The 26,019-nt window shown below is 39.4% G+C and overlaps 1 protein-coding gene across 22 annotated transcripts in view; it reads left to right on the top strand.

Moving 5' to 3' along the window:
* The window catches only part of ACACA (acetyl-CoA carboxylase alpha), a 274,775-nt gene that overhangs the window by 95,581 nt on the left and 153,175 nt on the right, over positions 1-26,019 (top strand). For 18 of the 22 annotated variants that reach the window (XM_089900994.1, XM_089900995.1, XM_089901007.1 and 15 more), the window contains 9 exons: positions 3,759-3,868; positions 4,843-4,924; positions 6,084-6,182; positions 8,357-8,463; positions 11,579-11,689; positions 17,515-17,724; positions 21,231-21,401; positions 22,400-22,561; positions 23,203-23,366. In XM_089900994.1, the coding sequence (XP_089757120.1) occupies positions 3,759-3,868; positions 4,843-4,924; positions 6,084-6,182; positions 8,357-8,463; positions 11,579-11,689; positions 17,515-17,724; positions 21,231-21,401; positions 22,400-22,561; positions 23,203-23,366 (1,216 nt within the window). Of the gene's footprint in view, positions 1-3,758; positions 3,869-4,842; positions 4,925-6,083; positions 6,183-8,356; positions 8,464-11,578; positions 11,690-11,853; positions 16,565-17,514; positions 17,725-21,230; positions 21,402-22,399; positions 22,562-23,202; positions 23,367-26,019 lie in introns of those variants that run through there. The other 4 variants (XM_089900996.1, XM_089901008.1, XM_089901012.1 and 1 more) reach the window with 4 other exon arrangements.

The following is a 26,019-nucleotide window of genomic DNA, read 5'->3' as shown; positions in this document are numbered from 1 at the left end:
GCTCCTAGAGAAATGAAAATAAAAACAAAAATAAACAAATGGGACCTAACGAAACTTCAAAGCTTTTGCACAGCAAAGGAAACCATAAACAAGACAAAAAGGCAAACCTCAGAATGGGAGAAAATATTTGCAAATGACAAAGGATTAATCTCCAAAATTTACAAGCAGCTCATGCAGCTCAATATCAGAAAAACAGACAACCCAATCCAGAAATGGGCAGAAGACCTAAATAGACATTTCTCCAAAGAAGATATACAGATTGCCAACAAACACATGAAAGAATGCTCAAGGGCTTCCCTGGTGGCGCAGTGGTTGAGAGTCCGCCTGCTGATGCAGGGGACGCGAGTTCATGCCCCGGTCCGGGAAGATCCCACATGCCGCGGAACGGCTGGGCCCGTGAGCCATGGCCACCGAGCCTGCGCGTCTGGAGCCTGTGCTCTGCAACGGGAGAGGCCCCAACAGTGAGAGGCCCGCGTACTGCAAAAAAAAAAAAAAAAAAAAAAACAAACTACAATGAGAAATCATCTCATACCGGTCAGAATGGCTGTCATCAAAAAATGTACAAACAATAAATCCTGGAGAGGGTGTGGATAAAAGGGAACCCTCTTGCACTGTTGGTGGGAATGTAACTTGAGACAGCCACTATGGAGAACAGTATGGAGGTTCCTTAAAAAACTAAAAATAGGGGCTTCCCTGGTGGCGCAGTGGTTGAGAGTCCGCCTGCCGATGCAGGGGACACGGGTTCGTTCCCCGGTCCGGGAAGATCCCACATGCCATGGAGCGGCTGGTCCCGTGAGCCATGGCCGCTGAGCCTGCGCTTCCGGAGCCTGTGCTCCGCAACGGGAGAGGCTACAACAGTGAGAGGCCCGCGTACCACACACACAAAAAAAAAACTAAAAAAAAAACCTAAAAATAGAACTATCATACAACCCAGCAACTCCACTACTGGGCGTGTACCCTGAGAAAACCATAATTCAAAAAGAGTCATGTACCAAAATGTTCATTGCAGCTCTATTTACAATAAGCAGGACATGGAAGCAACCTAAGTGTCCATCAACAGATGAATGGATAAAGAAGATGTGGCACATATATACAATGGAATATTACTCAGCCATAAAAAGAATCAAAACTGAGTTATTTGTAGTGAGGTGGATGGACCTAGAGTCTGTCATACAGGGTGAAGTAAGTCACAAAGAGAAAAACAAAACAAAAACCATATGCAAACACATATATATGGAATAAAAAAAAAAATGGTCATGAAGAACCTAGGGGCAAGACAGGAATAAAGACGCAGACCTACTAGAGAATGTACTTGAGGATACTGGGAGGGGTAGGGTAAGCTGGGACAAAGTGAGAGAGTGGCATCGACATATATACACTACCAAACTTAAAATAGATAGTGAGAAGCAGCTGCATAGCACAGGGAAGTCAGCTCGGTGCTTTGTGACCACCTAGAGGGGTGGGGTAGGGAGGGTGGGAGGGAGGGAGATGCAAGAGGGAAGAGATACGGGGACATATGTATATGTATAACTTATTCACTTTGTTATAAGGCAGAAACTAACACACCATTGTAAAGCAATTATACTCTAATAAGGATGTTAAAAAAATCAATAAAAACATAAAAAAAATTTTGTGGGATAGCATTTATTGGTCTGAGTGCATTCTGACAAATTGTTACACTGTTTATCTATTACTGTGTAACAGTATTACCACAAATTTAACAACTTAAAACAATGGACATTTATTACCTCACAGTTTCTGTAGCTGGGTCTTCTGCTTCAGGTTATCACAAGGTTGCCATCAGCATTCAGCTGGGGCTGCAGTCCCATCTGAGGCTTGACTTGGGATGGATCTGTTTCCAAACTAACATGGTTGTTGACACCATTCAGTTTTCTGTTTGGACTGAGGACCTGATTGTGTTGCTGGTTGTTGGCTAGAGACTGCTCTTGGCTCCTTGTCACGTGGGCCACCCCAAAATGACTGCCTGCTTCCTCAAAGCCATCAAGGGAAAGTGTCCCAGTAAGATTGGCTACATTCTTATGCACTGTTAGTTTGGAAGTGACATCTCCTCATCTTTGCCATATTCTCTTGGCTAAAAGCAAGTCATAGATTGTGCCCACGCCCAAGGAGAGGGGATAACTTAAGATATGAATACCTGGAGACTTGGGATCATGGGTCTGTCCAGCACAATTGCTTAGAAAAAAGTTGGCTGTAAGGAGACTGATAGCATGATATAATAATAGAAAGAAAGTACATTGTGTAGAGTCAGAGAAAAAAAAAAAGGTGTAATGACATATATCAAAACAGCAATCTGGTTACCTCCGTGAGTGGTAGTTAAAGACAAGCAATAACCTAGAAAAACATGTGAACAGCAAAGAGTTTCTACCTGTAATATGAGCACAAGACACCCTTCAAAAGAAAATGAACAGAGAACATGAATAGATAGTCCATAAAAGAAGAATTTAAAAGGAACAATAAACACATGAAAAGAGATTCAATTCCAATGATAATCAAAGAAATGCAAACCAAAACAATAATAGATTGCGATTTTTAAAAATTTATAGGACTGGCAAAATTTCAAATTGATAATACCCAGTATAGGTGATAGTATAGGCAATTTGGCACCCCCATTGCAAGTGAGAGTCTGAAGTGGTTTGGTTAGTATGGGAAGATATCCACAATATATTAAATTGGTTAGCAGTTTATGGTTTCTAGTATATCAAAGCATGAACTGATTATCTCTGAGTCGTGAGACAATGGGTGGTTTTGACTTTTAAAAAACACATCCTGATATATTTTCTAAATTTTTAAATAATCAGCACGCTTTCCCTCATAATCAGAGAGAATGATACACCTGTTTTTATTCTGAACAAACTGTTAGGGCCTCATATCTTTCTCTGAGTGGAATTTTTAAAGAAGGACTTAAAACCTTTAAAAATTAAGAGCACAAGATAAGAAACATAATAAATATGGTGGAGATGGACCTTGAGAAAGTTATTTAACTGCTCCAAGCCATAATTCCCTGTAAAGTGGTTGCTAATAATACATGTTATATATGATTATTGAGGATGAAATGAAATAATATATATAAAGTGCTGAGTACAGTCCCTGCACATTGTAGCTGCTCTGCCACAGTTACTGCCAGAAAAGGAAAAGAGAAACATCAGGTGACAGATTTGAAAGGGGATACTGAGCCAAAAAAAAAAAAAAAGTAAGGAGAGAAAGAAGTTATCTTTTTAAAATATCTTTCCATCCAGATAAAGGTTTTTCAAGCACTTGATAGACTCCTATAACTAACCTTTCCTGTTTAGCCAGTCTATAGACCCTCCAGACTCTACCCTGTTTCCCCATTCTGTCCCAGCTTTACACCAGGAAAAGGGCTTTCTCAGAATATAGTTCAAGTTAAAGATAAAAGGTGTCACTGAGCTTTTTCTCAGAATATAATAATGGGCCTCTTAAGTGACAGATACATCATCCTTGATATAGGGATCATAAAAACCCTTTGAAAAGGTCACATGGTGAAAAGTTTGAGACCTGCTGTTTTAGTAGTATAAGAGCTCCTAACTATGAGATTACCATTTTCAGTACTGTGACTTAACAAAGAGCCTCCAAATAAATGGTTCTGGGAATTACCCCATTAATACAGTTTGTCCTGTGGTTACGTATGATGGTACCTGTCCTTTACACAGTTTTTGCTCTGCTGTTAACATTTCTGAAAATAAAGCATGTGTTCTCTGTTAATTTGCTTGTGTTTTCAGAATACATTAAGATGGCAGATCATTATGTGCCAGTGCCAGGAGGACCAAACAACAACAACTATGCAAATGTGGAATTAATTCTTGACATTGCTAAAAGGATCCCAGTACAAGTAAGAGAGGCCAGCGTCTCCTCGAAATCCAAATTCAGAATTTTTTTAAAAAAAATTTTTTATGGGAGTATAGTTGATTTGCAATGTTGTATTTCTGTTGTACAGCAAAGTGAATCAGTTATACGTAAACATCTATCCACTCTTTTTTAGATTCTTTTCCCACATAGGCCATTACAGGGTATTGAGAAGAGTTTCCTTTGCCAAATTCAGCCATTTTACAGTTGGGCACAAGGGGATAGCCGGTGAAGAACTTTTAATTTTATATAAAGCATCTTTGTTGGACGTTGGTAAAAGCCTTTATATGGGGTATAACAGACAGGGAAAGGAAAGGTGGAAAGAATGGAATGAGCCAACATAAAATAAATGTAATCCAAACAAGAGGTTTGTAAGGGTCTTTCAGAGATTATTCTATCCATTTCACCTTCAAACCTCCTAGTAAGTGAAAGTTGCCTGTTTCCAGTGGAATACTCTTAGTCCAGAATATGGTAGAGTAGAAGGAGGTTGTTTCTTCCCTATCACATTGTGTTAAGGAGTTTAGGGTAAGTGTCTTAAAGCCCAAAGAGAAAAAAACTCGGGATTTGTATGGCAGTATAACCACTAGATATAAAGGTGGAGTTGGGTGGCCAAAGTAATTCAGTCTGTGGAAGAAAACCAACATTTCTACAAGAGGCTCTATAGAGTCTAGTTGAAAGGCTATGAACTGAGTTTCCTAAAGAGCAACAATACTAGCTGGTTCTTAATATCAGTTTCAACCTGTTTTTGACCTCTTCAGAGGTTTTACCACAATGGACTGCTTATTGTTGTTCTGTGGAAAGTTTGCCAAGAATCAGGCATGGAAGCTGAATTAGGCATTAGGCTGCCATGGAGCTATTGTACCTCATGGAGCAGGGCCAGTCTTGGTAGAAAGTAATACAGTTTATCATGTTCTTTTTAGTATGAATTTTAAGAATGAATCATATTGTGTTCCCTTGTAGGCAGTTTGGGCTGGCTGGGGTCATGCTTCTGAGAATCCTAAGCTCCCAGAACTTCTTTTGAAAAATGGCATCGCCTTCATGGGTAAGCCTTTCTGACATACTGTTCCTGCCTTTCTGTTTCTCTCTGTCATTTTGGCACTGGGCTCTTAGTTTTTCATCAGTCAGCAGCTCTCCGAGTAACCCTTTTCTTCATTTCTTTTTCTTTTTAACCCTTCATCATTTCTTACATCTTGCATCTTTTTTGTGTGTGTGTGTGATACGCGGGCCTCTCACTGTTGTGGCCTCTCCCGTTGCGGAGCACAGACTCCGGATGCTCAGGCTCAGCGGCCATGGCTCACGGGCCCAGCCGCTCCGCGGCATGTGGGATCTTCCCAGACTGGGGCACGAACCCGTGTCCCCTGCATCAGCAGGCGGACTCTCAACCACTGCGCCACCAGGGAAGCCCACATCTTGCATCTTGATTGTGTTTTTTGTCCCCAGATTCTTTTCTATGAGATATGGAGGAGGCTCTGATTTCCAGAACACTGGCCTTTAAAAACTTTGCCATTAACGTTAAGAAAACATGTGGAGAAATGACCTATTTTTATATAGAAAAGATAGTTGAATACTGAGGATACGCTGGCAGTGTGCCCTTAAATATGAATCATTTCTTTCACATTTAAGCATATAGATTATATTCCTATAAGAGAGCTATTTCTTCTGACTTTTCTGCTATCCTATACGGAGAGAAAATTTGAGGTTATATGGCTCAAAGTGTTTCTGTCTCTATCTCTGCAATGATGATTATGCTTTGTAAAGCCTATTAAAGATAAATCTTCCGTTTGGGTTTCCATAAGACCAAGGAGAGTATAATATTTTAAACTTGAACACCAAAACTTTATTGTCCTTACTTCAGGATATTGGTTAAAAAAAAAAAAAGAAGAAAGACTTTGTTCATATGGTAAAGTTGGATCATGACAGATGATAAAATCAGAGTTACATTTGTCAGGAATTTAATTCAGCATATATTTATATATATTGAATTCTCCCTGAATGCAAAAATTTACCACATTAGGTTCTATGAAGGGTACAAAGATGAGCCAAAACACAGTAGTCCCCATACTCAAGTTTCTGATGTTGATGATATGTGCTGTAGGGGATACAAGACAAATACAAAAATAATTATATGGAAGACAAAATACATGTGACAGAAACGAGGCCAAAATGTTACAGTCAGGGTTCTTTCCTTGTCTTGTTTTCAGGTCCTCCAAGCCAGGCCATGTGGGCTTTGGGGGATAAGATTGCATCTTCCATAGTGGCTCAAACTGCAGGTATCCCAACTCTTCCATGGAGTGGCAGTGGTAAGAAATTATTTGTTTGTATCTTGAAGTGTAGAAAAGCTCGGTAGAATATTTGGGACTGTGGCCTTGGGGCTTAAGCCTGCTTTAAAATGTGTTGGATATTTGACAGAAATAGAATACACATTAATTAATGGTATCTTGTATCTCCTGGCTTAATTGTTGTACCTGTGATTTTATGATGTCTTAAGAATGTAAATTTTGTACCAGGTATGTAGATGCTAAATTGTAATGTAAATGATCTTGGGACTTAATTTGGAGAAACTCTGAGAAAACTCATCTGGTTCTGTGGATTCAGATCTACTCTGGGTAGGCTAGAATCTTCCTCAGAGATGGACTTCTTAGGTGGAATAGGCCTTTGAACCTGCCTGGGAGGTGACTGGCATCACTAAGAAAAAACTAAAACCCACCTACTCAGATGCTTGCCTGCCAGTATTCTTTCTTTCTTCCTTCCTTTCTTTCTTTCTTCCTTCCTTTCCTTCTTTTTCTTTCTTTCTTTTTTCTTTCTTTCTTTCTTTCTTTCTTTCTTTCTTTCTTTCTTTCTTTCTTTCTTTCTTTCTTTCTTTCTTTCCTTTCTCTCTCTCTCTCTCTCCCTCTCTCCCTCTCTCCCTCCCTCCCTCCCTCCCTCCCTCCCTCCCTCCCTTCTTCCTTCCTTCCTTCCTTCCTTTCTTTCTCTTTCTGTTTATTTAATCTTTATTTTAAAAATTTTATATTGGAGTATAGTTGATTAACAATGTTGTGTTAGTTTCAGGTGTACAGCAAAGTGATTCAGTTATGCATATACATGTATCTGTTCTTTTTTTAATACATTTATTTATTTTATTTATTTATTTTTGGCTGCGTTGGGTCTTCATTGCTGCACACGGGCTTCCTCTAGTTGCGGCGAGTGGGGGTTACTCTCCATTGCGGTGTGCAGGCTTCTCATTGCGGTGGCTTCTCCTGCTGTGGAACACAGTCTCTAGGCGCGCGGGCTTCAGTAGTTGTGGTACATGGGCTCAGTAGCTGTGGCGCACGGGCTTAGTTGTTCTGCGGCATGTGGGATCTTCCCGGACCAGAGATCGAACCTGTGTCCCTTGCATTGGCAGGCGGATTCTTAATCATTGTGCCACCAGAAAAGTCCCTCTATTCTTTTTTGCCAGTGTTTTCTTGATTTGAGCCCACAGTCTATTGATGATTTGTTTTGCTTGTTTAATACCATTCAACCTCTCATTTGCCCTTGATGCAGAAAAATGAGGTCAATAATCAACCTTTCTTTTAGACATGCAGAAGGATGAATTTTTTGTAAAAATGATTTATTCTTGACGAATCCCTTGAAGAGTGCGTTGTGAATTATTATAGCTGATAACAATATGAACTTTTGTTTTTTGGTACTGAAGCACAGAGAGCAAACATACACTAAAACCTCTTCCGAATAGGAACTACCATTGTCTTGAGTCAGAACAGATGTGAACTCTTGTTACTCTGGCTCTCCAGGGGGATTGCAATATCCTCTCCAGACCGGCTGGGTCAAACAGTTTAAAATAAAACGTTGAATTTGTTCTTGTTTGAGTGGAGAGGCTATACCATTCCCTTTGTAGCTGAGTACAGGGACATTCAGGGAGTATGGAATCATGACTCTGCTGAGGCCAATAAAACCGCCATTTCCATTTCCAAGAGCTCATAAAGATTGAATTATTTCTCAGACCTCTGGCCCTGAAGCAGCCCTGAACACACACATCGAAGGTATTTTGCCTGCTGAGTTTATGTGAGAAGTCTGACGTGCTTTTTTGTTTGTTTGTTTTGTCTTGTATGTCCTTGCATTTTTTTAAATTGCTGCTTGTTAGCTCTCTTGGCTTTCTCCAGCAGTAGAACCCAAGTGGCCAAGTGTTGCTATAGATAAATCCTGCTAACTCCAAGGACTGATCAGGGTTTTATGGTATCCTTCTTTCTCCCATCTACCCTCAATTTTGGATAAATATGAAAGCATTTTAAAGAAGGTACTGGTGGTCCAGTGGTTAGGATTCGGCACGTTCACTGCCATGGGCCTGCGTTTAATCTCTGGTTGGGAAACTTAAGATCCTGCAAGCCATGTGGCACTGCCAAAAAAACAGTGGGGGGAAGTAAAGAAGGTATAAGCAGAAAACTGACAAGAACAGAAGTTTTTGTAGCTGCTTTTAAGTCACTGTTATCTATTGCAGGTCTTTGTGTGGACTGGCACGAAAATGATTTTTCAAAACGTATCTTAAATGTTCCTCAGGAACTATATGAAAAAGGTTGTGTGAAGGATGTGGATGACGGGCTGAAGGTAAGTTACTAACTCTAGGGAGTGATGTTTTTCAACGGACCACTTACAGTCCCAAATACAGGGATTTGGAGCCTGGTTCATGATATACACCCATGATGGCATTAGGGTTGTAAGACCAGGAGGTATAGTTTATAGAATGAGGAAGTGACCTACGTTTCACAAAAATAATTTAAATTGGTTTTGAAGCAAGCCGTTCACCTGGACAGAACATTTCTTAGGTGGTTAAATCAGAGCTTTAAGGAGGTTCTGATTCTATTCTCTACCACCTGTTAGTATTTGTGTGCATGCAGGGGGAGTTGGGGGCAAACAACACTTTTTGCCCTACTTGAGTTCAGAACCAAGAAGCCGGGCAGAGAGGGATCAAAATGTCAGCTTTATTATGAATAGAGATGATGGTGAAAATGGTTTAAGTGTGTCGCAACAGTCAGATTCGTAAACTGAATGTCAGTTAAGCAGACTCGCTCACTGGTTACTGGTGGTGTGGATAACCACAGAGGCAGAGCTTTTGCCATTCAGTTTATTGTATGACTGAGAGCTGGCAAAGAGCATATGTTCTGTGTAGTGGGCTGATCCCAAAGGGGAAAAGGCTGAGCTATACATGCTCAGTTTCTCCTTCCAAACTGACCAATCACAGAATTCATTCTTTTTCCCTTGAGGAGGAGTGAGGGAGGGAGCTGATAGAGGCTGAAACTATTACTCTAATTATTGTCTGTCCATGTAGAAACATGAACCCAAGCAAAAGGAGGTCGGCTCTCTAACATTACTTTTTCTTTCTTCATAGTTCTCTCCAGTTTGTTCCCCTTTCACTTTTTAATTAGTTGGAAGTGTCAGCTATGCCTCCAAGGAGATAATGAAAGAGGCTATATTTTAGAAAAACACACTACTCTTGTTTGACTTGTATGTTATAAATTCAGGAGGAACACTGAATGCTCAACTAATTTTGCTCTGTTGTTTGCATTTCAAGTTAAGCATCCTGTAATCTCCTTAATAAGAAGAATTAATATTTCTAATTGAATTGCTAATGCTATGTTCTATTTGATATAATTTGCAAAAGAGTAGAAGCCCTTTGTAGGAAATTAGTTATTTTGCTTATCAGTTAAAATTCCTTTTTTTCCTGGTTATAAACATAAAATTTTCTGGTAGAAAATTTGGAAAGTAAGAAAAGAGATGATAAAACCCATAAGCCCAGCATCCAAAGATAAGTCTTGTTAACATATTCATATATTTTCTTCCAGCCTTTTTTGATTCATATAATGATAATCTTTATTAGTAGATTCCCATAACTATAATTATTATGATAATTGTAAAATTAGGGTCTTACTATATACATTGTTTTTGTAATCCTAGGTTTTTTTTCTACCTATACATAAGCATTTTCCTCATGGCATTAAAATTCTTCTAAAATATTTTAAATGGATGACCTGTGCCTAGAGCTTTTATATATTTTTAAAAGGCCTGCCTTTTTCTTATATCATGTGGGCTATGTATTTATTATTATTATTTTTTTGCTGCGTTTGGTCTTCGTTGCTGCTCACGGGCTTTCTCTAGTTGTAGCGAGTGGGGTCCACTCTTCATTGTGGTGCATGGGCTTCTCACTGCGGTATCTTCTCTTGTTGCGGAGCCCGGGCTCTAGGTGCATGGGCTTCAGTAGTTGTGGCACACGGGCTCAGTAGTTGTGGCTCGCGGGCTCTAGAGCGCAGGCTCAGTAGTTGTGGCACACGGAATGAGTTGTTCTGTGGCATGTGGAATCTTCCCAGACCAGGGCTCAAACCTGTGTCCCCTGCATTGGCAGGCAGATTCTTAACCACTGTGCCACCAGGGAAGCCCCCCCTATTTTTTTTTAAATCTTTCTCACAACTGTGGCTGTTTCTTCATTTATCACCCAGTGATTGAGTTCATCATGCTAATTTTTTTTATAAGCATAGAAGTGAATAGTTAAGAGAGTTGAGAAGAGATGGGACTGTGAGTGAAGGATTTTCATGCGTAATCTACTGACAAAAATTAAAATGTGAAATGGTCTTTTTCTGGTGACACGTTTTTTAGATATTGTTACAACGTAAACCGTGAAAGACTGGAATGTTTTGACAAAGGAATGACTCAGTTATTTTAAACTTTTGGTTAACTTTTCCCCAATTTACTTTTTGCCTTAACTATAATATGGACATCTTCCATATCGTTGCATGTAAACGCTACCTCATTCCTTTAATAATTGCATAGTAGTCTAGTAAATACGTATATATTGATTTAACTGGCTCTTTACTTAATGGATATATAATTAAATATTCAAAACGTTTTGGGATCGTCACCTGATCATTATAAAATACTGTAAATGTGAAAAGCACATTTAGAGCATGTGTTGAAAATTAGCTTTCTGACTGCTTTCATTAATATTTTTGTATCTTGTTATTTTTATCTTTATCAAAAAGTTGAGTGAGAAAAATTTCTGGATATGTGAGATTCCTGATTTGTTGAGTCTTATATGTTGTCGGAGGGTCAGAAGCTGTGCTGAGGCCATCAGCTTATAATAAGTGAACTGTGTATGTCTTTTTGTCTTTTTTTTAAATAAAAATTATGGAATAAAGACAGAAAGTGTATACTCTGGTAACTTGAAAATAAAATAAAATAAAATAAAAATTATGGGTAATAGACAAATTCTTGCATCTTATGAGAAATTCTAATAATATAGAAATATATACAGTAAAAAGTGAAAGTTTATATCTACTCATCTTCCTTTTATAAATCACTGCTGGTGGATTTTCTAGACTTGTTTTTTTATACTTACATAGGTAAGTGTGTGAATGCATACATAATTATACACATAGTTTTACTTTGTTTTTGATCTATATGGGATTATCTTAGATTGAAACATACAAAATTGCTAGTATTCAACCATTTTTTTACCTACCAAAAAAATGCAATTTCTTCTTGTTCAACCCAATAGTACAAGTATTACTCAGGTACTTTTTTTTCCCACCTAATAGTATATCTTCAGGATCTTTCTATTTTGCTATATATAGACCTACCAAATGACAGCATTTTTAAAGGGAGAAAATGCCAGTTTTCTCCTTCCCTACTAATACCATTCTCACTTCCATTTTTCTCTTTCTTCTTGAAGGCAGCGGAGGAAGTTGGATATCCAGTAATGATCAAGGCCTCGGAAGGAGGAGGAGGGAAGGGAATCAGAAAAGTCAACAATGCAGATGACTTCCCTAACCTCTTCAGACAGGTAGAGTACAAGCTGTCGTTATTTATTGGAACTAACATGTATATCAGAGATGCATGTAATTTGGATGTCCAGAAAATATTTAGATTTTTTTGTCTACAGCTAATCTTGTCTTTCTTTCTAGCCTCTACCTGCTTATTAGCAGGGGAAAAGAATTAATAAAATGTCCAGTTCAATTTAAGGTTTTATTCATTTAGGTAATACAAGCAGTAGAGTTATTCTGTCTTATATAAGACTGCTCAGTTTCTCAGATAGCTCTTCTGCATATGGTTTGTGTGGCTCATGGGAACTCATAGTAACAAGCAAGAGTCAGTACCTTTCTGCATTTTTGTGTCCCTCTTCTGCTGGCACTTTAGACAATGTATGTGACACGGTTAATTCCTGATCTGGATGCTCTTGGTCTGGCCTCACTCAAGCTCTTTGATTGACTTCACCTCACTTCAGTTCAAATTGGCTGCAGACTCCTGAGTTTCTGTCATGTGTTCTGGCCCAGCAGTCTATAATACCGTGGCCTGTACTGCATGGTCACCACACCCTGGCACAGGGACCCTGTGGCAGGCGCATGTTCTGTGAGAACGGAGGGTGGCTCAGGAAAGCTAAACCTAGGCTTTCTCTTTGCCTAATCCTCTGATTTGCAGCCAAGGATGTGGCCATACTACAAGTTGGTCGTGGAGGCCAAAGAAATGATTTCTTTTCAGAATCTTAGAGAAAGAATCCAAAGACAGGAGTCTCTTTTTCCTGCCCTCAGAGTTACCCTTACATACTTGACTCACTTCTTTTTTTCTCCTACCAATACCCAGAAAAAGGAAAATTGGGACACCTTCTGGCCTTTTCACTTTCCTAGCTTCCCACTTTTTCTTATTTTTCCCAGCATCTTTTACTTTGTACCATCTTTTACTAGTACCCCTAGCTGCATATTATTTGCCCTTTTTTTTTTTTTTTTTAAACCATTCAGCACCAAACTTTTTGCTTCATTGTCATGAGCTAACGAGAAAAACTCTGTGAGCTGGGTCTTCCATGATTTGATATACTAGACAAAGAAAGTGATAAAGGTATTGTTTTGCTGCATTATCCTATTTTGAGTGTCAGTATTTGAATATTACCTGTCATTTACTTTATATTCCTTCTATAATAATTCTAATTTCATAAGCAGGTCATGCCTCATGTTAATTTTTTAAAATGTTAACTCCTTTCGATAATTCAAAATTACTTATTACTGTGGAATCAAGTAGTTGAAATATCTAGAATACTAAGATTAGGAAGTTTTACGTAAAAGTCCTTAAGTTCCAATAATGATTAACTAAGTAACTCAAATCAGTCCTCCCACTGAGAGCAAACTAGAAAAGGTGGCCAAATTTAAAAAAAAAAAAAAAAATCTGTTTTAAGGCACTAGAGATCTTTCAAGGCAATGAAGAATTTGGGGGCTAAGATATAGGAGAAGAATGAAACCCAGAGAGGTCTCATGTTTGAGGCCATTTTTTCCCTAGAGATATCCTTTAGTTTGAGAAGAAGCAGTTGAAAAGCTGATTAGATTTTTCAACAGTCTTATAAGACTAAAAGGACAAAACTTAGACTGTAGGGTTTGCTGAGGAGGGTTCCCTGGGAAGCCTCCCACATTTTAGGTTGGGATCTTGAAGGAGTAAGAATGAACTAGAAATAGACCAGTTCTCAAAGGGACTAAATATCAGCTTCAAAATGCTTAACTCTTGATTCTAGCATGGTGTTCTAGGGTTGCTAGCGTCCCTGGCTACCAGCAGGAAGCAAATATAAATTCCCTCTAGAGAAAGGTAACATCCAGAACCTCAAATTATTTCTATTAATTTTTCAAATGCAGTTTCAAGCAGCCAATTAAAAATAAGCAGGCATCACAACATTGTAAATCAACTGTACTTCAATAAAATAAATTTAAAAAATAAGCAAGCGTATCAAATTATGTGATTGAAAATCAAGAAAAATAAAAGCCAATAGAAACAGACCCACAGAGGGTTTAGATCATGGATCCATCAGACAAGGACTTTAAAGTAACTATATTTAATGTATTCAAGGAAATTAAAGATAAGATTGAGAATTTGGGCAGATAACTGGAAACCATAAAGAAGTAGCAAATGAAAATGCAATAACTAAAATTAAGTCAATAGAGGAGTTTAATGGCATATTAGATGCAGTTGAAGAGAGAATTAGTGACTGGATGATAGGTCAGAAGAAAATTCAGACTGAAGCATGAAGAGACAAAAAGGATGAAAAATACAGAAAAGAGCATGTGAGAGAGTATTTGCAAAGATGACCATGTTAACTCCTCCCATCCCTATATACATACCTTTTTTTTTTTTTTTTTTGCGGTATGCGGGTCTCTCACTGTTGTGGCCTCTCCTGTTGCGGAGCACAGGCTCCGGATGCGCAGGCTCAATGGCCATGGCCCACGGGCCCAGCCGCTCCGCGGCATGTGGGATCCTCCCGGACCAGGGCACGAACCCGTGTCCTCTGCCTCGGCAGGCGGACTCTCAACCACTGTGCCACCAGGGAAGCCCTACACACCTTTTTATAGTATGATTTTGCCTTCTTCCCATCAAGAAATAGAGTCTTTTTTTCCCATCCTTTGAATTTTGGTTGGCCTTGTGACTTGGGTTGACCAATAGAATGTGGTAGAAATGGTGTGCAAGTTCCAAAGCCTAAACTGCAAGTGGTCTTGTAGTTTCTGCCCTTGCCCTTTTGGAATGAGCCTTAGACTTGCCTTGTGAAAAGCCCAGTTTAGCCTTCTGGAAAAGAGAGGCCACACAAAGCAAAGATGAGTTATCCCAACTGAGGCTTCCTAGACCTGACAGTCACCAGCACCTTTGAGACATGTAAGTGAGGCCACATTAGACCATCCAACCCCAGTCAAGTTGCCAGATGACTAACTACATGAGTGGCTCCAAGCCAAGATCAGCAGAAAAACTGCCCAACTGAGCCCAGCTCAAATTTCTGTGAGCAAATTAAAAAAAAAAAAAAAGGTCAGCATCCTAAGTCACTAAATTTTTGGTGGTTTGTTAGGCATCAATGGATAACTGACCCAGAAATTGATACCTAAAGGTGTAATACTGCCCTAACAAAAAAGTAAAATATGTGGCATTGGCTTTGAGACTGGCTCATAGGTGGAGGCTGGAAAAATGGTAAGGTGGTTGTTAATGAAGCCTGGAAGAATGGTGAACAAACTTTTAGTGTGGGATGGAAAGGCAGTGAGGGAAAAGGTAACCCATGTTCTGTAATGATGGAACAATTACCTGAGGCAACTTGGAGGGTAGAGACTGTATTTAGTGAACTTGTAGAAGGAGATCTTTTTAGATAAAGTGTTAACAGTATCTGTTGAATGCTTTTGGTTGCTTTTGCTAAGGAACTATAAAGAGGGATGAACTAAAGAAGGTGTTTCAAACTTGTTGAGTTTGAAAATAGAACTGTTTCTCATTCCCAATCTCTCTAGCTGGCAAAAGATTTTCAAAGTAAAAAATGACTTCAGAGTACAGACCAAATCAAGAGTGCCTGGGAGATGCTTTAAGACCTCAGAAATACTTAAGACAGTACCTGGTAGATTACTCTCTCAGCTAGAAAAAAAGGGCTTCTAAGAATTTTAAAGATGTTGTCCCACAGCAGCCTGACAAACCCGAGGTACAGAGAGGTCTGTGCAGAAAAGTTATGGATATGTTTTTGGTGCAAGTAGTGAATTTCCAATATGATTCATAGGAAAACCACAAAGTTTTTGAGAGACTTCTGTTGATAAATGCACCAAAGGGACTAAAGGGACAGAGACAGTTCAGACTTCAAAGAGGCCTCTGGGACTTTGATTTTCTATGAATAGGAAGCAGACTGGAAAAATTGTTCAGCTGTAAACATTAGTAATTTCTAATAATAAAAAGATTTTTCAGATTGTGGAGCCAGGAGCCCAGAGGGCAGCTAAGAGCAGAGGGGACCCATGGATTAGGAAACCACTCACAGGGAGCAGAACAAGACCGTAGTAAAAAACAGCAAACAACAAAAAAAATTCCATGCCCCTGGAGTAAGGGAACCTCACAACATCTGCCCGTCTGGATTTCAGAATTGTTGTGGACCAGTGACTGCTATGTACCTCCTGTCCTTTCTTCTTTGAATAGGAGTATCTTTTACAGTTATTCTCTCCCCATCTCATCATTAAATGTTGGGGGTGTTGGGGGCAGATAACTTGTCTTTTTAGTTCCCAGATCTTTGGATAAAGAGCACCTGAGGAGCTGCACCCAAGGAGTCTCTTTTGCTTGTGGACATGACTTATGAGAAAATGGACCTCAAGCCTGATGCCATGATTGGATGACTTTGGGGGTCTTGGGAGGGGGTGAGTCTATTTTGCATGTGGGAGGTATGTGAATTATTGTGGCCAGAGGGCGGACCATAGTAGATTGTTTGCAGCGATGGCCGCAATAACCTCTCCTGTTCTTGAATGTATATCCCTTTGCCATGTGACTTTGCCTTTCCCCCCATTAAGAGGTGGCACCTCTTTTCCCGCCCCTTGAATCTTAGCTGGCCTTGTGGCTTGCTTAGACCATTAGAATGTGGCCAAAGTGGTATTGTGTAAGTTCTAGAGGCTAGTGCTTGTGAAGCCTTGCAGCTTCTGCCCTCACCCTCTTCTTGGAACACTGCGTTGAAGAAGCCTGGTCTAGCCTACTGGAGGATGGAGGCCACATGCAATAGAGATGAGCTCTTCCAGTCAAGGCTCTGTAGACCTACTGGCCAACAGTCAACACAAGTCAGCAGACATTTGCATGAGACCATTCAGCCCCACTCGAGCCACCAGATGATGATATGCACATGAATGACTATAGCAAGACCAGAAGAACTGCCCAGATGAGCACAGCATCATGAGCAAATAAAATGGTTGGTGTCCTAAGCAAGCCACTGAGTTTTGAGGTAACTTGTTATATAGCAAAACAAAGCATAAGAGATACAGAGCATAAAAGACAGTGAAATGATCTAACGTGTACTTTGAGTCTCAGAGAAGAGAGAGAAAATGGAGCAGAAGCAATGTTTGAAGAAATCATGGAGCAGAAGCAATATTTGAAGAGACAATGGCTAAGAATTTTTCTGAACTAAGGGCTAAGAATTTCCTGAAAAGATACTAAGCACAGATTCAAAAAACACTATGAGCCCTGCAAGGAGAAGTACAGAGAAAACCACATCTAAGTTTATCAGAGTAAATCTGCCACTCCACTCCCCTAAAAAGACAGAGAAAAGAGAAAATCCTAAAGCAGCCGGGAAAAAAAGATTACTTTCAAAGGAGTAACAGTAAGATTGATAGCTGACATCTCAGTAGAAACAGTGGAAACCAGAAAATATTGCAGTATCTTTAAAGTGCTGAAAGAAAATAATTGCTAGTGTCGAGTTCTATATCTAGTGACAGTATGCTTCAAAACTGAAGATGAAAGTCCTTTGACTACAACAATACTGTATATAATGAAATGTGAACCAGGAAAGTATCTAGTCTAGAACAAGTTGTACATTTGGTTGTTTGGAATTGATGGCAGTATTTTGCCCTTTTGTGGAATTTGTGTGTGTGTGTTTTCAAAATATTTGTTCTTTGCCTTTGTAACACACTGGATGTTCATACATTTTTGTATTTATCAGTTAATATTGGTTATATAACTAAGAATGCAGTATCTTTAAGAAGGATGAGAGCATGAACTATATTTTATTTATTTTTGTATTTCTCATGATTAACATGGTCCCTGACACTTCTAGGCATCTGCCTGTTGAAATGGAAGGAGCTTATCAAGATAGAAAAAGTGCTTACCACTTAAGAATTTGTTCTATTTCCTTTTCTAATATAGGTTCAAGCTGAAGTCCCTGGATCTCCTATCTTTGTGATGAGACTAGCCAAACAATCTCGTCATCTGGAGGTGCAGATCTTAGCAGATCAGTATGGCAACGCTATCTCTTTGTTTGGTCGTGACTGCTCTGTACAGCGCAGGCATCAGAAGATTATTGAAGAAGCGCCTACTGCTATTGCTACTCCAGCAGTATTTGAGCATATGGAACAGGTATGTATATGAAAAGCTCTAATTTTTGTTTTCTTACACAAAACTACTACTCATTTAATTCATATGCCAATCTGAGAATAGTGGAATTTCAAGCGGTGGTTCTGGATAACTGATAAGATTATATCCTTTTCCTAGAGGAAAAATAAAATAAAAATTCTGCTATTCTCCCTCTAGTAGAGATACCAGTGAACACTTCAAACTCTAAATTAGTTAATGCCTTTGACAAAAAAATCAGTGTACTATTTTGAGTAGGGATAATGAAGAGAAATGTTTTGGGATTTTTTAATCTTATTGTCTGGTTCTTTAACAAGCTCATGATTGCATTTTCTAGATTGATTATCCTTTAGTCTTCAGATGAATTTGTTCTAGTCCATTGTCTCTTAAAAGTTCCTCTAAGTATCTTTAAAATTTACATAGTCTGTATTTTTGTATGGAAAATAATCTCTCAGCAGTTTTACAGGGTCCCTTGGAAATAGCTGTAGTTTAGGAGTCTGAACATGGTCTTTTCTGGAACCTTGACTCAATCTTCATCTTTTTGGAGATATGTTTTCCATCTTTTTTCTCCCTGATTCCAAAGAAGCTGAATATATGGTCATCTGTGTTTTAAGTTTAATTTCTACGTGTGTGTGTGTGTGTGTTTGTGTGTGTATTAAGATTGATTCTTTAACTACTGTAGTAAAGAGGCCTCCAAAGTACAGTGGCTTAAATAAGGTGCAAGTTCTATTCCTCTCACTCATCATAGTTCAGAGATGAGCTGGTGCCAGGGACCCCGGTTTACTGCTTTGCTATTACTAGGACGGGAGTCAGCAAACTACAACTAGCAGGCCAAATCCAACCTGCCACCTGTTTTTGTAAATAAAAAAATTGTTTTTCTTTTTTTTTTTTTTTTTAAAATATTTATTTATTTATTTTACTTTTGGCTGCATTGGGTCTTCATTGCTACGTGTGGGCTTTCTCTAATTGTGTCGAGTGGGGGCTGCTCTTGGTTGCAGTGCGCGGGCTTCTCATTGCAATGGCCTCTCTTGTTGTGGAGCATGGGCTCTAGGTGCGTGGGCTTCAGTAGTTGCAGCATGTGGGCTCAGTAGTTGTGGCTTGCAGGCTCTAGAGCACAGGCTCAGTAGTTGTGGCCCTCGGGCTCAGTTGCTCCGCGGCATGTGGGATCTTCCTGGACCAGGGATCGAACCCATGTCCCCAGCACAGGCAGGCGGGATTCTCAACACCTGCACCACCAGAGGAGTCCCTGTAAATAAAATTTTATTGGAACATGGCATGCTAATTTATTTATGTATTATCTGTGGCTGCCTTATCACTGCAGTGACAAAGTTGAGTAGTTGTGACAGAGACTATATGGCCCACACAGCTGAAAATAATTATTATCTGGCCCTTACTGAAAAAGTTTGCCAACCCTTGTCCTAGGGTGTCATTACCTTATGATTAAAGCTAGCTCGCAAGAATATGTTCACACTGTAGCCTGTGGGAGGGGGAAAGAGAGGACTTGGAAGGCAAGCATATAAAAATATGAGCCAGAAGTCACACATATTACTTCTGCTCACTTTTCACTGGACAACATTCAGTTACACAATCACACCTAGCTGCAAGGGATGTTAGGAATTGTAGTCACTAGCTGAGTGGCCATATGCTCAGCTGAAATTCAGGAGATTCTATTACTAAATGGATAACGCAATGAAAAATTACTGGAGGGCATTTAACAATCTGTGTCTGCTCCTCTGGCTACCCATTATCCTTTCACACCCTTTTTGTCACTCTTGGAACATTCTTAGCCTTTCCCCAAAGAAGACAGCCCAAAGTCCCACCTAGTTACTATATTCAGCCCAAAGTCCAACTCTCTAGGTAATGTACAGTCCTCTCTGTTATACGTACATGTGGCTTTGTATGGGCCAGTGACCTAGAATACAAGTTACCTACCCCTTGTGATTCCTCCTTTCGCCATATACAGTGGTGGAGTAGGAACAGGATAACTCCCATGTGGTAAAAAGAAGAATGAAAAATAGGCAATAATCACTGATCCATAGCAGTTATCAAATTCTTCTAGGTAGGAATTGTGGTGATTTCCTGTCATGTGGTGGAGTAATACCTCCATTAGCCCTCTGGCTGCCCCTGGTTCTGCTCTCTGGAAGTAAATTCTTTGCCCGTCATTCCTCAAGGCACCGTTAAGGCCTTTTTCTCTGGGAAGTTCTTCCTTGTTCACGGTCCTCTATGATTGAGCTTTGGAGACCATGCTTTCTTTGGCAGAGCTTTCACCGCTCACTTCCTGCTGGTGCAGGGTTGGGGCCACACAGATGACTGTGATTATCAGTCATGGGTTTTGAAAGCCAGATTTGTGGTTTGTTTAGAAATACAATTCCGTCAAAACTTAGTAAGTTTCTGGACTCTTTGCTTCTATTCAGCTTCAGGTAGGAGTAACCACACTCAAGATTTCTGGACATAGTGACTTTTCCTCTTTATTTACTTCCTTCTGTGTTCAGCCCTCTTTCTCTCCTCAATTCAGTACTGACTACCTTGAGGCCAGCTGATGCTAAAGCAGCCCCCTTGACTTGATCTTTGGCACTGGGTTGCTTCAGGGTGAGAATCTAATCTTCTGGTTTGGGGATACAAAGGCATTTGGTTTTTTTCACATTCTGACTTTTTCTAACCACTTTTCTTAGGGCTTAGTTGGTGTTTTGTCCGCATCCCAAGTTATTGTAGGAGACAGTTTCCCAAATGTTTTCTTATGCCTAACAAGGAGGCCACCAGTTTTCCGGTCTGCAGCATCTGTTTCCTTGAGAGCTGCTACCCTGTTGTTAAGTCAGCATCACATGCTTTAATTTTTTTAAATATCAGCATCCTACCTGAATTTAATAGTTTCTGTATTGATTAGCGTACAGGTTAAGCTATTGTAATAAAGAGATCCAAAAAAATACAACCACGCAATAGGATAGAAGTTTATTTTTCCTTCCAATCATAATCTGAGGTGATCTCTCCAGGACCAGTAGGACCATTCTGCTCCATGAGACCATCTTGGGATTCAGGTTCTTTCTGTTTTGTTTTGTCATTCTTAGTATGTTGTCATCTGCATGGTGAAACGGGCTTGCACTGTCATGACCATGTTCTAGTCCATAGAAGGGGAAAAGCCAGGAATAGAGGACAAGCAATTCCTTTTCAAAACATGATTCAGGGATTATGCATATCACTCACCAATGCTGACGTTGCATTGGTTAAAACTTAGTCACTTGCTTTAAGGGAGGGTAGAAAATCTGGTCTCTAGCTGGACAGCCATGTTTCTAGGAAGAATTTCTCGTATTCTAGGAAGAATACTAGAAATACTAGGAACAAGCGTACAATGCAGAATCTCCCATGGTGTTTTAATCAGAGAGGGTGAAATTCACTCACATGGCTAAAAGCCTTTATAAACACTGGCTCTTTGAGAGGGAGAAGCTATAGATAAGTAGTAGCCCATCAGCTGGACAAGATGACATACTTATGTTGCCTTATCTTTCTTCTTTGAGTGTGCGGTGAAACTTGCCAAAATGGTTGGTTATGTGAGTGCTGGGACTGTGGAATACCTCTACAGCCAGGATGGCAGCTTCTACTTTCTGGAACTGAACCCTCGGCTACAGGTGGAGCACCCTTGTACCGAGATGGTGGCCGATGTCAACCTCCCTGCGGCACAGCTCCAGGTGAGTCACCCTGCTCTTGATCAGAGAGTTGCTTACAGAAGTTTGGAATGTCAGAGATGCCTGCAAAACTGGTTCAAGCAGCATCTGTTAAGAGAAGACGCCTCTTATCTGAGTCTCGTGTAATGTTCATCTCTTGCACTCTATGGCTTGGGATGTGTGGGTTGGTTTTCCTGATATGGTACAAATCTAGGAATATTATTATTTTTTAGCCAGACACATCTGATATAAAATGTCATATATCAGAAAGAAACTTCACAAATAATATGCTTTACTCAGTTGTTTAAATTATAGGAAACCTTACAAACATCGTAATTGTCCTCTACGCCTTTTTCCTGGTGTTCTAAATTGAAGCAGTTCCACCTTAGAGTGGTGGCTGAGGTTATTCATGGCAAGAGTGTGGCAGCACACATTTATTTTTATAATGTTTAAAGTGCTGGCTCTCAGTATTATTTTCTCCATTCAGCCCAGGAAACAAATGCTATGGGAAGCAGTAATAGTTCATGATGAAGTTTGATATTATTTGTAAATATCATATTCTTTGCCCACATTGGGAACCCCTTCTGGTCCCCAGTGGTCCCTGTTAAGGAACCCAGTAAATAAAGATTTATATACTTTCTCCAGTGGTTTGTGGCAATAATTATGAAGTAATTATGACATAGTTAGGACTTTTTAGCTGTCTGAACTTGGAGAGCCACTGACACTGACTCTTCCCTTGGATATTTTCATTCTGATCCCTTGATGGGGAAATGACAATTAGAGGGAAGCTCATGTCTATTGCATTAGGGATTTGGGGACTTTTTAAGGAGTGGGGAGTATTTAACACCTTACGTGTGTTTTGTTTCAAGTAACTAAGAGTCACCTATTCAATGATGTAGGATGCAGGCTATAAACATAGGGTGTTTTAGGTGGTGGCTACTGAAATGAGAAATCTGATAGCTTCCACATTTTAAGGCAAGTAACTGTGAAAAATGAGTGACGTGTGTTTTATTACCTTTCAGATTGCCATGGGGATCCCTTTGTACAGAATCAAGGATATCCGTATGATGTATGGGGTATCTCCCTGGGGTGATGCTCCCATTGATTTTGAAAATTCTGCTCATGTTCCTTGCCCAAGGGGCCACGTTATTGCTGCTCGGATCACTAGTGAAAATCCAGATGAGGTAACCCATCACTTAAAAGGTTTACACTTTTTTTTTCCCTGTGAACTTTAATATTAAGATGCTATCTGAGGGCATATCTGAAATATCTTGGGACTTCCTCTGGAGAAGGAAATTCATAGAGGCTTCATCAGAGCAGACAAATAAGTAATCACTGTTCCATTGGTCATTTAGACCTGTTTAGTCACTGTAGAGTCCTCAGTGGGTCCGTAGCACTGGACATTGGCTCGCAAGCCTTTATGATTTTTGTGTATCATTTCTGCTTTTTGTGTGTGTGTGATTACACAGAACCTGAACAATGAGTATATGAACGTTCCCTTCCTTGGAAATATAATATCATCTCATATTCTTCATTCTCTAACAGGGTTTTTTTTTTTTTGATTTAAAAAATTTATTGCATGTAGTCAATTTACAATATTACATTAGTTTCAGGTGTACAACATAGTGATTCAGTATACTCCATTTTAAGTTATTATAAAGTACTGACTGTAGTCCCTGTGCTGTACAATACTCCTGTAGTTTATTTATTTTATATATAGTGGTTTGTACTTCTTAATCCTCTACCCCTATATTTCCTTTCCTTCCTTCCCTCTCCCTTTTGTTAACCACTTGTTTGTTCTCTATATCTGTGAATCTTCTAATAGGGTTTTAAGCCCAGCTCAGGAACAGTTCAGGAACTGAATTTCCGCAGCAATAAGAACGTTTGGGGCTATTTCAGTGTTGCTGCTGCAGGGGGACTTCATGAATTTGCTGATTCTCAGTTCGGTCACTGCTTTTCCTGGGGAGAAAACCGAGAGGAAGCCATTTCGTGAGTATAATAGCATTTGATTGCATTTCAGAGAATAAACTTGTGCTAATCTTCAACGAAGGTGTGAGCATGGGAATGGGAATCATGTATTGCTATAAAACTACTAACATGAATAACCTTCTTGAAGAAATATATCTTTGACTGTACTTACATTCATGTTGTATTAAATTTATTCAGTGTTTGGCAGATGTTTTTCTGTCTGTTGCCCTGAGCCTTTTCAAGTATTTTTGCTTTCAATGTTTTTAATAAACTTATAAAATTGATTGCTTTAAAAATATCATATTTTTCTATAGAAATGGTGTTGTCATTTGGGGGTGGAGGTAGATTCTTGTCCAAGAACTTGACATATGTCAGAGATAAGACCTGTTATTTGTCATCAAAATAAAGGTATAGCTGTAAATGTCCCATAGCCATTTAAAATAATAAAATGAAACTGCTTATTACATGAAAAGGGCATAAGGGGACTGTCCACATTGCTTATATGAGAGACCTCAGTGAGCTATGAAATATACACACAGAGTATAATATAACTGGTATATCATAAGTATTAGTTAATATTCTATTGAGCGTAAACATTAAATATTTAATAGCAGTTTTGCTTGCCTGAAAAGTAGGGCTCTAGGAGGTAATTTTGACAGGCTAGATATTTTAGAAGATCTATCCAAAATTGATCTAGTTCTATGTTTTAATTGTCTATTTACTTGAACCAAGCATTTAATACTATTCCTTTGACCTTTAAACTGCACACATAGATTGTGTAATCAGTAAGTATTTATTAATAATGTTGGTTTTTAATAATGTTTTTAGAAGTTGGGAAACCTCAAATTTTCTCTATTTTGTCCTCTACAACTCTTCCCACTTATTCAAAACTATAAGTGGAGTTTTCAGAATTAAAGCAATGCTACCAGAAAAACCATCTGGTATAAAAGTTGCCTTTTTTTTTTCTTTCACAGTCCTATCCTGCTTTGCCAAAGTGAAGAAGGTTTACACTAGAGCTTGCAAATTGGTGGCTTTCCTACTAGTCACAGCCACAGATGTGTTTTGATTGTCTTGTAGAGTGTTAGTTTTTTTAAATCACCAATATTTAAAAATTGGGAGATTGAAGTAAATACATGGATTTCTGTCTTCCCTTAAAAGAACGGGATGACAGTTGGTTTTATATTCCACTTGGCAAAAGTTAACTGAAGCTTTGTGTGACTGCTTCCTTTAGAAGAAACACGAACTCTCTAGTTCACACAGCTCCCGTCCAGTCTGCCTCACTCATTTACATCCCCAGAGTGGCCGCTATTGGTATTTAGGTTTCCAGTCCTGATTGGCACGCCACTGAGCATTCTCTACAGGACATGTCTTATGACCTGCTCCAAAAGCCTTGCTCCTTACTTCCTGACCTGCTCTGTACATTTCTCTACAGTGTAAAGCTACCACGTTAATGTTTAGCATATGAAAATTATGGTCTCTACAATAAGCTTGCCCTTTTTTTGGGGCCGCGCTTTGTGACACGCGGGATCTTAGTTCCCCAACCAGGGATCGAACTCACACCCCCCTGTAGTGGAATCGCAGAGTCTTAACCACTGGACAGCCAGGGAAGTCCCTAAACTTGCTTCTTAACACCATGCTAAAGTTCATTCTTCAGCTCAGAGTTTGTTTCTTCTTTCTTCATTATATTAGGTCTATATTCTTCTGCTTGGTGTTCATATTCTTCTCCAGAATAGCCCCAACCCATATTTCCCGCAGACTGTAATCTAAATGCCATGAGAACAAGACCGTGTCTGTCTTGTTGCTGCTGTGTCCCCTGAACATAGTAAGCATTCAGTAGATGTTTGTTGGATAAATGGACTTGCCCCTCATTCCTGTCCTCATACCCTCTGCTTCAATCATAACATTCCCTGAACACAACCCCTAATTTATTTCCTTTTTCCCTTTGTTCTTGCTACTCCCTCTGTCCATCCATTCATTCATTCACTCCATTTAACAAATATTTACTGAATATCTAATGGCTCTGACAATATAATGAGGATCAAGATAGGGCCTGTGCCCTCATGGAACTTTATGATCCAGAGTAAGAGAGGCAAATAAGCAATTGGACACAGTGTAAGAAGTGCCATCTCTGATAGCGGGATTACATAAGGGTGTTATAGGAGCGTAGAGCTGAGTCAGCTAACTCAGTCCAGGAAGGGTCAGGGAAGTTTTCGCAAAAGGAAGTGACATCTAGATTGATATGTGAAATATGTATAGGAATAAGCCAGGCTGAGATAGGGCATTGAGAGGAGGGTAGAGGTGGGAAACGGAATAATGTTCTAGGCTGAGAACTCCTGGACCACTTGGAAGAATATTTCTGTCACAGTCATAATCCCAGCTTAACTTTTATCCCATTTCAGATCCCACATTCTTTTTCTTTTTTTAAATTGAAGAATAGTTGATTTACAATATTGTATTAGTTCAGGTGTACAGCAAAGTGATTCAGTTATATATATATGTTTTTTTCAGATTATTTTCCATTATAGGTAATTACAAGATACTGAATATAGTTCCACATGCTATTCAGTAAAAACATGTTGCTTATCTATTTTATGTATAGTAGTTTGTATCACTTAATCTTATGTTCCTAATTTATCCCTCCCCCCTCCCTTTCCCCTTATGGTAACCACAAGTT

The sequence above is a fragment of the Delphinapterus leucas genome, chromosome 19 (assembly GCF_059928025.1).
Source record: "Delphinapterus leucas isolate spDelLeu-1000000601 "Yukka" chromosome 19, BTC_Dleu_Yukka2, whole genome shotgun sequence".
NCBI classification, from domain to species: Eukaryota; Metazoa; Chordata; class Mammalia; order Artiodactyla; family Monodontidae; genus Delphinapterus; species Delphinapterus leucas.
Note: the sequence above shows the minus strand (reverse complement) of the source record. Positions and strands in the feature narration are given on the sequence as shown.